The sequence below is a fragment of the Nanorana parkeri genome, unplaced genomic scaffold (genome assembly GCF_000935625.1).
Source record: "Nanorana parkeri isolate BGI_ZX_2015 unplaced genomic scaffold, ASM93562v1 scaffold244, whole genome shotgun sequence".
Taxonomy (NCBI): domain Eukaryota; kingdom Metazoa; phylum Chordata; class Amphibia; order Anura; family Dicroglossidae; genus Nanorana; species Nanorana parkeri.
Genome location: NW_017306512.1, coordinates 670,511 through 682,933, shown reverse-complemented (window position 1 = coordinate 682,933; position 12,423 = coordinate 670,511). Strand labels below are relative to the sequence as shown.

General features: G+C 41.0%; 1 protein-coding gene across 1 annotated transcript in view; it reads right to left on the bottom strand.

The window, feature by feature from the left end:
• UTP20 (UTP20, small subunit processome component) overlaps nt 1-12,423 on the bottom strand; it is a 100,588-nt gene that overhangs the window by 28,483 nt on the left and 59,682 nt on the right. The window contains 6 exon segments of the mRNA XM_018556648.1: nt 1,486-1,653; nt 3,469-3,567; nt 3,651-3,807; nt 5,367-5,506; nt 6,041-6,303; nt 9,170-9,252. Of these exon segments, the coding sequence (XP_018412150.1) occupies nt 1,486-1,653; nt 3,469-3,567; nt 3,651-3,807; nt 5,367-5,506; nt 6,041-6,303; nt 9,170-9,252 (910 nt within the window).

Here is a 12,423-nt window from a genome sequence, read left to right as displayed (position 1 = left end):
AAGCAGTAATAGTGAGATTAATTCACAATGACTGCCTGATATAATTAAATAAATAAAATTTGTCAGTATAAAAAAAGTGAAAAGTGTAAATAAATTTAAAAAAATAGTGAAAAGTGTAAAAAAATTAAAAATAAGGGACAAATAAATGAATGTATGTATTGCATTTTTTTTTAGCTGTGCTGGTTTTGTTAAAAAAAAATACTACAAATCAAAACTGGGAAAAAAAGTTTTTTTTTACGTTTTTTCCTCTTTTTTTAATTTGTATTTGTCCTAAGTGAGGCGTTAGACACACATATGTGATATAAATATATAGCCCTATCTGTCCTCTAAAAAACAATATATAATATGTGTGGGTGCACTTTGTAAGAAAGTATATTACTGACGTGGAAGAATCACACAGCAAAAATGTCAAAAGTGTGTCAGTCATTTACGAACAGAAACCAAAAACAAGCTCAGTCATGAAGGGGTTAAATAAGTTTTACTAAACTTTTTAAATAAGATTATACAACATGACAATGTGTGCTAGGGGTGGAGAGGAGAGGGATGGTGAAAAAAAAAAGAAGGTTCAAAGGGTACCTGGTAGGGAAAAAGATACAAATTTAAACGAACAACCAAATATATAAATAATGTAAAAAATTAGGACTGGTATATTTGGTTCACTACCCTGTGTCCACCTCCTGGATCATCTGAGAGATCAGCCAAACACATTTAAAGTAGTCAAATTATACCCAGTTTTTTTGGGGGGGAGGGCAGAGAGCAGTTAGGTGGAAGGTTTATCTGTGAGAAGAGGGTTGGGAGAATGTAGAGGTCAACATGGACAAAGTCTGTAGAAGCAGCGCGTACACTAGAGGGGGGTCGCAGGCGGCGCGTACACTAGAGGGGATCGCAGGCAGCGCGTACACTAGAGGGGATCGCAGGCAGCGCGTACACTAGAGGGGATCGCAGGCAGCGCGTACACTAGAGGGGATCGCAGGCAGCGCGTACACTAGAGGGGATCGCAGGTAGCGTGTAAATTAGAGGGGGGTCGCAGTAGCATGTAAACTAGAGGGAGGGAAACAATCTTAACAACTCAATAGACAGGCAAGGGGCGTCCAAGGTTCAGAACAAGGATCAGCACCACTCTTGTGTAGGAGTCCGACTTGTCCAGGTCACCATCCACCAGGATCTCGGTCAGATCATTCGTAATCATGGCCCATGGGTCAATAATGGCTTGATTTCTAGTGCCTAAATATGGCTGTACACATCACCACTAGGCAGTGTCGCAAGATATCTTTTTTAAATGAGTTGCATCGGTCCAGGAGAGCCACCTCCAGTGTTCCAGCAAGATCTGCCAGTTCTGAGATTTACACATTAATATTAATAAGTACATATCTGGCAAGAGTTCAGCTTTAAATCATTATTTTTCAAATGAGGAAATATATGGTATAGCTTCAGTTCTGTTTTAAGACTGAAACAGGCAAGCTTTTTCAGTTACAAACGTCTTACCTCTTTCAAGGGCAGGATCAGTTTTACAACCTGGTCTTTCCCAATAAACTGAGCGAGCAGTTCGTAAGAATCGTAGCTTTTGCTGCTTCGAGCTTCCATTATTTTAGAGACGATCCCTCTCACTTCTTTTTCCTCTGCAATGGCTCCAAAAAGCTCATTGTTGAAAATCTTCAGGGAATACAAATTGCACCTGTTAAACATCTGTTTTGTGTCTAAGTTGATGTCACAAATACAATGTGCCACTTCAAATTGTCTATAGATACAGGTAAAACTCGAATAATTAGAATATCGTGCAAAGTTCATTTATTTCACTAATGCAACTTAAAAGGTGAAACTAATATATGAGATAGGACTCATTACATGCAAAGCAAGATAATTCAAGCCGTGATTTGTCAGAATTGTGATGATTATGGCTTACAGCTCATGAAAACCCCAAGAACCCCAAATCCACATCCTCAAAAAATGAGAATATTACATGCAATCAATAAAACAAGGATTGTACATAGAACAATATCGGACCTCTGAAAAGTACAAGCATGCATATGTACTCAGTACTTGGTTTGGGCCCCTTTTGCAGCACTTACTGCAATTACTTTTGCACTATATTCTAATTATTCGAGTTTCACCTGTATGTATAAAAAAAAGCATCTTCCCAGCTTTGTCTCTGCAGGCATGGATTTGGGAAGGCTACATTTTGGGATGCTAGTCATTGTTGAGCACATTTGTAGTGATTTGATTCCTTGCAATGTTATTTTTTCTGTGTCGGTTGTGTCTATGGAATGTACTCTTCATAATGGCACTAATTTACATGTATATGCATACAATGTTCCATAGTTTAACCCTTTCCCTGCCATCGATGTAAGGCTTCCGGCGGAACACAACCGCTTGCAGGTGGCCAAGTCAGTAAGGCTTACGTCGGTGGTTTTCACCCTTCTGCTGTAAGCTCATGGTCAGCGACCATAAACATATACCAAAAGGGTTCTCCTGACCGTCCTCTGTAAATTAATAGTAATCAGCAACTGAAAAGCCACTGATGACAGCTATTAATAAACCGTTCGCTTTCCGGAGGGCTTGGTAGCGAAAAGGTTAAAGCAGAACTCCTGGGAAATGTTTTTATTAGCCTTGCAGTGAGGCTACACACGCATCGCAAGGGTTAACGTTTAATTTTGGACTAGGAAGGAAAATACTTTATAACAAAGCTATACTCGCCCAATATTTAAGGCGGTCGGCTGTGACAGCGCTCCCTCCAGCCTGTCTCCTCCTCCACTGCAGTGAAGGAATGTCCCTCTGTGTCCTCACATCCTATACACTGTGTATAGAATGTGATGACTCAGGGACTTTAGACCGCTGTAGCAGAGCGGGAGAGAGACTCCAGGGAGTGGTCTAAGAGCAAGCTTGCTCCGGGGTACAGGTGAGTATAATTTTGTTATTTTCCTCCCTAGACCAAAACAAGCACCTAACTCTTGCAGTATAGGGGTAGCCACACTGCCAAGGTTAATAATAATTTATTCTTTAAAATAATATATTGCCATCACACTCTTACCATGCACTGACATCATTATGCGTGTAACTAATCCAGTATGTTTAAGCACAATGTGGGTTTTACATACCAGTGAGGATTAATGCAACCTACTAAAAAGTTGGTATTTTAAAGGGACCCCACGTTAGCCTCTCTGTGGATGAAAAGAAGGCAATCATAGCTGATAAAATGACCAACAGATCATCGCTCATTGAGCCTGCCATGAAAACAGAGTAGGGCTTTTTAACACTTGTTTATGATTGTGTTATCCAGGTATGTTCAATTTTCTATATCTGGTAATCTGATATCCTGTTCCTGCATCTGGTACCCTGACCACAACTTTTCTGCCATATTTTACAACAAACTGCTACAACTGAATTTTCGGTGATTGCTCTGGTTAAAGGCCAATAGAGAAGAGTGTACCCTCCCTGTTTAGGTCTCATTCCGAGAATGGTTATATTTACCTGGATCAAAGTTTCTATACAGCCATCAAGGTCTCCACTTTTCAGATTGGCAGTAAGTCCTTTCAATATCAGGTTCACCGAAAATGTCAGCACATGAACCTAGTGTTGGATAAAAAAAAATACAGATATATAGACATAGAAAATATACAAAACAACATATTTTGTGTTAAAATGAATGTTACCTGGTATCCTTTTACTAGAACAGTTTGCATCTCCTTTAACACATAATGCAGATATCGAGGCCCAAGTGTTTCCATAATCTTAATTATAGTGTTTCTTGCAATATCTCGGATTTCTTGAGCTCGGTTTCTCAGGAGGACACAGACCTTTATTAGGATGCTTGCAAAGCAAGAGGAAAGGCAAAATGAAAGTCCTATTCTGCACTTTTTCAGATTGAAAGTTCACAAGAATTATCGAAGTTTAAACTTTACTCCCACCAAACAGTGAGAAGCATAAATGTTAAAGTGTATCAAAACCCCAAAGCTGAAATGTAGCACATTGCAGCTTACCAGTCCTTAGATGTGGTGGCTGCAATAGTTTTCTTTTCAGGCTTTTTTCTCCCTTGCAAATAACATATTTTCTGTCCCTGGGTGGCTACTGTCACTCCTTCACTTTATCTGTGTGTTCATCTCCATTACGTAGGAGGTGTGGAGATTAGTAGTTTTCAGAAGAAAACTAGTTTGAACTTGCCAATAAAATTTGAAATTTACACTTACATAACTGCAAATGACTTAGACTGCTGTTAACATTTTGTGCATGGAGCCTTATGCCTACAGCCTATTTACATCTTACTGTACGTAAAGAAAGTCTGATGGCGGAGTTGGCCAATCCCGTATTCCTTCTAGCTTATAAGGAATAAAACAAGTATGCATTTCTACCTAAAGTTTATGTAGACTCTTTTGGTCTGCTAAATATATTCTTATGGCCCCATGCACATGGAAACTGAAATATATGCTTCTAGGGGGGTTTAGAGCTAATTTCTAAAGACCCCTGGAAGCATGTATTCCTTTTCAATGGCTGAATGCACACCTAGACATTTGGAAGCGTCTAGGTAGAATACGTCTAACTGTGTTTCCATAAACATAAATCTTCTGTGGCCTGGGACTTGTTTTTACCCAGCTAGGAAAACAGTGATCTGGGACAGCCATTTATACTTCCCAGATAACTTCTCCTGTGTTTAATGCAGGTGGCCCACATTCATCGGGCCTTAAAGTGTTTTCTTATATTACTGCCATAAGTGCAAAAAAAATGCCCATTGATCTTGTTAGAAATTCAGAGCTGTCCTGTATCCTGTGCACACTTCCGTGGCATCTCAAGAAAAGAAGTTAGTTCCTATTTCTTATGTTGAGCTACAGAATGATTGGAGTCTATGTTGTGGAGGTGGGAGAGTGGGAAGGTTTTAGTGGTTAGCAAAAGTCCACAAAGAAGCTGCAAACATAACAGGTTTTTTACTGTACTTGCAGAGTATTTTAAGGGATAAAGCATGGAGAAATGTGCATGTATTGCAGAGATGTACGTATTTTTTAGTTTTTGTTTTTTTTTCTAATTATGCCCCATGACACTTTAAAGTGACACTAAGCTCAGGAGTTACATTTTAAAATTAAATTATATTTAAGTACCTTAATTATTAACAAAAATTTATCTTATTTGTGCATCACTCAGCTGTAGATACTCAAATCATCTCTGAATTTGTGCTGACACTGTCCTTCCTTCTGGAGGGTGGCTACTGTTCCCCATGGCTCTAAGCTCACGCCCGTGATGGACTACAATCTCACATTTAGTTTACTAATTTGTATTGCGATTGTAGTCCATCACATGAGTGAGCTTGGAGCAGTGCAACAAGACTGGCTGGTTCAAGCAGCTCAGCATGCCCTACAATGAAAAATATTTGTGGATACCTGGGCAGATTGACCTCCATCACCTCTTGTGGAAGTGTCTGCATTAGTTTCACCATGGCAAATGCTATAGGGACACGGACCACTTCCTCTTCATTGACAGCTTTACTTTTCACCAACTTGTGCTCGTCTTCTCTCTTTACCTGCACAAACCATTATAAAATCTAAATTACTAGGTATACATTTATGAATCTGGAATGGGAAGGTTAAACAATCCCACGAGGCATATATGAAAAAACCCAGAAACGACAGACTAACAGTTTTACATTAATTAAAAAAAATAAACTGTTCTCTTATACATTAAGAATTGTACAGATTGTGAAGACTTAAATAACACACAGGCACTCTGGATACTTGTTCCGATGTTTCAATCTAAAACGTATTAGTTCATTAATGTAAAAGAAGCTGCAATACCCAATACCTGTATTACATTCGATCTGTGAGTCTTCACAAAGAAATATAACTATCTGAATTCTACCAAGGATTTTCACGTCAAAGTGTTTAAGTCACAAAAATAAATATCTTACAGTTTTTTCCACAGGAAACTTTTGAAAGTCTATCTATGTTTATCTATTCTATATATTGATCTTATCCTAATCAATGTATAGGATGAATATGTATTTTATCAAATTAGTTTTTAAGCCTCTTGGACCTACATTTAAACAGAGAACACAAACCTTGGCGTCTAGGCACTTCTGCAGCTTTGGTAGGATGTTGCCTTTTACTGTCTCCTGAATGTGAGTTATAAGGGATGCCAGCTGTTCCTTGTTTCTTGGGAGGGAGTTCAATGTTATTTTTTGTTTTGGACTACTATCAACCTTTTCAGATGGGTTCTGATTGGTGGAATTCTCCTTATCCTGAGTGTTCATTTGCTCTTCCTCTTCTTCTTGATCTATATCCATTACTTCATCCTCTATATCTTCCTCAGCATTCTTTGAACCTTTACAAACAATAAAATAGGATTTTAGTAACCACCGTAAAATCCTTTTCTTGGAGTCCATTGAAGGACACAGGAAGTCTTTCTCCTCCAGTTATACTGCCAGCTACAGGAGGATTAGACACTGGCAAACAAAAAACTGTAGGCCAGCCAGGAATTATTCCTGCTATTACCAGCATGACTCATGGACATAATTTGATGATGAATACATAAATCCTACTTTCTTTCTTGTCCATTGAGCAACACAGGAAGTTTTTAACCTTTGGGACTTCCAAAAGCAGTCCAACTGAGGGGTGGGAAACACCACAGTCATTAACAGAGCCAAAAGAAGGACCTTGTGCCTGAAGCTGGCCACAGATGAGGCCAAACAGCGACATGGTAGAACTTAGAAAGCCTGTAAACAGAAAACCAGGTGGCAACCTTGCAAATCTGGTAAATAGTTGCCGGATGCCAAAAAACCCATGAAGTACTCATTGATTGAATAGAGTGGATCTTAACAGGTGGAACCCAAAATCTTAAAACTAGGGATGCACCAATATCGGTTTTTGGGTATTTTTTTTCCAGTACTTGCCGATACCGAAAGTCCCATTAAAGAAGTCAGCCAGTGTGTTATGACTGGCCACCCGGCTTCCTGATTAGCCGGGAAGCCAGCTCCATACTCCCTCATTACCAGGTGACAGGGAAGCCTGCCTTCCTGATTGACCAGCTTCCAGGCCAAATCAGGAAGCTGGGCTGCGAGCCATTACACGCCACCCGGCTTCCTGATTGGCCGGGAAGCCAGCACCCTCGTCAAGTGGCCAAGAAGGGGGCCAGGAAGCCAATCAGGAAGCCAGGGGGCGGGTAGCTGGGGGGGAGTAATTAACCGCCCCCTGGCTTCCTGATTGGCCGGGAAGCCAACTCCATGCTCCCTCGTCAATCAGGAAGCCCCGATATTGGGTTAACTATCGGGAGCATGATGGCCTACATTAACCAGTCAGAGATGATGGAATGAAAAGTCAGTGCACCCTTCTGGGATCCATTTTGCATGACAAAAAGGGAATCAGTTTTCCTTAAAAAGCAAGTGGCTGAGAAATAGACTTGCACAGCCTAAACCATAGCCAGTGGAGGGAAATGTTATTTTGGTGAACAGGAGGTGGAGAAGGGGAGAGAAGAACAGTGTGCTGGTTTTAGGTGAAAGGTGGAAACTACATCAGACAAGATGGTTTTGGAAAGCCATAAAGGGTTTATTTTTTTGACCAACAGGTCACCAGTTTAGACACACCTGGCAGAGGTGATGGCTACAAGAAACCCCACCTTGTGGATAGGTAGAGAGAGGAATGCTAATAATGCTCTGATGGGTTCTAAGAGAGGGAGGTTTCTAAAGTGCAGAGAGAACCAGGTTCAGATCCCACAGAGTCATAGGGAAGCAGATGGTGGAATTATATGGGGGACTCCCTGTCCAAATGTCTTCATGCAAGAGAAAGAAGCCAACAGTCTAAGAGTTCTTCCTGTCCATTATGCAACTGTGAACACAGTCACTGTTGTCAGCTAAAGTAATCCTATTTTGATTGAAGAAAAAAATTGATGCACCAACAAAATAGATTAGCCTTTATCCCAGCATAGCTGAAAGAAAAAGAACAAAAACGTCCATACTCCTAGGACACTAGCAAAAAACTGAGGCATGCAGGTAGTACGAGGGGTTATCCTGAATTGGTCTGCAATTGTTTTGTTTGCCAGTTTCCCAATCATTCTGTAAGCAGCAGTATAACCTGAACATTAAAGACTACCTGTGTCTTTCATTTATCTGATTGATAAAAGAAAGCAGTTGTGTAACAAGATACACAAATACTTATAGCCCTTCCACACTTGCTGTGGTTAGTCTGCTCTGTGAGCTGATGAATGGGAAAAGGAAGTCCCAAGGAGGTGATGTTCAGGAAAAAGATTAGGTAGAAAGACAGCAGAATGTATTCTACAGTATAGCAGTAGAAATGTGCGTGGGCTTGGAGTTCACCACAGCCCATGCACAATTGTCAGTGACACACCCTCCCCCTCTATCAGCTGCGGCCAGGACAACCCTTTGTTTCGTGAAGCTGCGGGGTGGGGAATGCCCTAGGTGCAGCTGATTTGGTGTTTGACTGTCAAGATTTAATGGACATCTGTTTCCTACACTATCAGTGGCTTTCTGCATTTGTCTTTGAATCAAATCACTAATGATAGCAAGACAACCTAGCACTGCAGAGGGTGCTCAATTATTGTGCATGTAAGTCAAGAGAACACCTTTTTAATGAAGTATTTTTTTCTGCTGCTACATGTCCTCTCTCTGATGGCCAACATCACTTAACCCAATTACTCTAAGCCCAGGTCATCTTGAACCCGCCCCAGCCTGTTACTGGACAGTGTAAGGAGAGACAGCGAAGAGCTCATCTCTGTCACTCAGCTTTCTATTCCTATCAGCGTGCTTCCTGTCAGCATATGAACCGTTTGGTTCCACGTGCTGCTTCTTCCTCTCACTCCAGCCCTGCTGTACAGGGACTGAAAGAAGCTGATACCCCTGTCAAATTCAGGTGCTTACAATGCTTGGATTAAAAAAAAATACATTACATTTCGTATTAATGATTAAAGAACTACATGTCTTTATGTCTGCCTAGAGTTCAGCTTTAAATGCACATATAATCTTCAGGGAAGATTTTTGTTGAAATGAATTGTCAGTTGACAGGATCTCTTCAAAGCAAGAACAGAAAAATTGGGTTGCTTGTTTATGTATTATACTGAAAGCTAACCAATGATATTACAAACTATAAAATAAGTTTTTATTAGCATGAAGATCTTTAACATAGGCAGCCTAAAGTCCAACTAATGTAAAACGAGGATATAAGACTTGTCTACTCACTTTCACAATCTTTGGCTTCTTGAAGCTGCTTCTCCAGAGTGGCATGATCAAAGTGAAATGCATCAAGTACAGTCACCAGCATTCTGTTCAAGCAGGAAAAATACATATTTTATACATATAAAAAATGCTTGTGGTTTTACACTATAGCTACACTGGCAAATTTAATATCCTGCAGATAAGAAATTTAATCAAGGTGATTGCCACCATTGCATTAGCTGCACAATGATTTTAGAGTCCAGCAAAGGAAGTGACTGTCGAGAAATCATTAAAGCTCTCAGCCAAGAATTTAACATTTCCCGTGTAGGTATAGCCATACAATAGTACAATAATACAATACTAGACTTTGTTTACAATAATAAATTTAATATCTCATATGCTTCATATATTATAAACACACTAAAATAATTCTTCTAAATTCAGTTCATTCAGTAATATGCCGTTAATTTAATATGTCTATCATATGAAACAGTTTTTTTTATTATTCACCATATATGCTTTATTTCAAGACATTGTCTATAGAAAGAGCTATGTAATGCATTTGACCATCCCAAAGATTTGTACTTGTACACTGCCAAAAACATCATGCTCTTCCTTCAGATAATTTTATGCAGGTCCACGGCTACTTGTGATAGCAGATTATGTGCAATTATGTGGAAAATTATCCCTACAATGGGAACTTACTTATCGTAAACTCCTATCGTGTGGTTCATTGAGCGACAATTTAGAGAATGCTGGGATATACTGCTGCCGCCTACAGGAGGAACTGAACACTAACAAAAATATTACAAAAACGGTGGCCAGCCTAGCATAACCCACCTTACTCCCAGCATCTCTCAGTTTTGGAGAAAAGCAATACCAAAATAATGAACATAGACTCAGAGAGATGCAACCTATGTACCTAAATGAACTACAAGAAATGGATTTTACAAGTACAAAAATACTATTTTCTTTAACATTTACTACGGGACACAGGAATTCAGATATATTGAGTTGTCCAAAAGTAGTCCAACTGAGGGTTGGGCAACAGAAACAAAACACTAAAAAGCGCGCAAAACAACAAAACTGGGTACTGCCTGCAGCTCAATGAGTGGCCTAAAGGACCTAATGCCCACAGCTGGCATCAGATCAGGACAGAACATCCACCTGGTAAACAGGAAACCAGGCGGCGGCTTTTCAAATCTGGTTAACACTAGCCTAATGCCGAAAAGTTCAAGAGTCAGTCTTTCTAATGGAAGCAGCAGCGGAGAGGCAGACATGCACAGCATGAATTAAATCCAGACACTGGAAGAAGATCTGCTTCTGGTGAATTGGAGCCAGACAGAGGGACAGAAGATATCCTTGTTGAGGTGAAAGGACAACACTACCAAGACCAGAAAAGGCTCTTTGAAATATAAAGCTCCCAGTTCAGACATTCACCTCACTGAGGTAATGGCAACAAGGAAAGCAACCTTGTGGGTGAGAGTGGAAAGGGGAATATCCCACATAGACCTAAATGGTTTTGAAGAGCCAATGGGAACCAAGTTCAGATCCCACTGAGTCACTGGGGATCGCACAGGGGCAGCAAAGAGAAACACCATGTATGGAGGTCTTAATCATAGACTGGGAAGCTAGCACTCTTCAAACAAGATCTCAAGTGCCAAGACCTGACCCTTGATGGTACTTAGGGCAAAATGCTTATCCAAGCACATTTGTAAAAAAAAAAAACAGAATTTGTCCGACCAGGAAGTTCCTGGGGTCAAAGTTACCTGGAGACAAATTGTCCAGTTTGTTGTTAAAGCTGAAGGCCAGAAGGTTCACAACCAGTGTCCTCCACCTGTAACAAAGGCCCTGGGGCACCTCTGGATAAAGGGACCATTACCCTGGGTCCAAGTGCTGAAATATGAAGTTATGCCCACAACAGAATCCTTTGTACCTCTCTTGCCGCAGAGAGACATCTGGTCCCTCCCTGATGCTGGAAGCGTGCCACAGCTAGGCACTGTCTGCCTGAATCCTGATCAGATGACCCAACAGCCAGAGCCTCCAGCGTTGCAGGGACAACCAATTCACCAGATGTTCCAAAATGTTGATCGGAAGCTGAGAATCCTCCGACATTCCTGTCCCCTGCTTCAACAGTGTGTCCAGAACTCCTCCCCAGCTTGACAGGCTGGTATTCATCATGGGGATCTCCTGGATACTGGAAGGAATGGCTTTCTTAGCACCAGAGCAGGATTCCTGAGCAAACAGGCCACAGACAACCTAGTCTTCCATTGCGAAGTGGTCTGTCCATGGACTGATCCAATGTCACACAACGGCAGAATGTTTTGTTGTAAAATCTGGAGTGCAACTGGGTAAATAAAACTACTTTAAGAAAGGCTACAATCAACCCAATAATTATCATGCAGAGAGAGACGGAAAAGACTGAAAAGTCCAAGTCTGGGAGCAATTTTAAGTTTCTCCTGTGGAAGAAAAACTCTGGCTTGATCAGTGTATAGGCCTGGACCAAGGTATTCCATGCAGAGTCAGCTCCAGCTATCTTCTTAAAGTTCATGACACAGCTCAACAATTGCTGTTCAATCTACATTGTCAGCAAGAACTTGTGCCAACTGCTTCCTCAATAGAAGGTCATGCTGATGTTCCACAATGGGGATTGCCCTGGGAATGAAACAAGGCTAGTATAGGGGCCAGCCAGCACCATCATGAACACTCAAGAAAAAAAATACAGCCCAAAAGGCAAGATTACAAGCTGAAAGTACTAAAGGCACACAAAAAAGCAAAGGAATCTCTGATGCACTGGAAAGATAAGGACATGCAAATATTCGTCATTGATGGCCACAGAAACAAGAAAATCTCCCTCAATGAGAAAGGCTATGGCCAACCTGCTTCCTAATTTTTATACGTAATTTCTGGGCCCAAATATAGACATTTGGAGTTTTGAGATCCAAGATGGGGCAGCTGCCCCTTCTCATTTGGGTGCTGTAAACAGGTTGAAGTATAATCCCTGGAACCAATCAGCTACAGATAGTCGGGTGATGACCCCGTTTCAGAAGACCCACCAGGACTGCATGGAGATCTGTTAATCTGTGTGGTGACAACGAAAACTCGGAAGACAAACTGAGGAGGGGACTGAGGAGGGGGCTGAGAGCGGAATTCTAGCTTGTAGCCCCTGGAAGTCACTTTCTGTGCACAGCCATCTGAGATGTAGGTTGACCAAGTGTTCACACAGGCTAACAGACATCCTCCACTTTGAAAAGAGGGGCATTCCTTCATGATGAAGA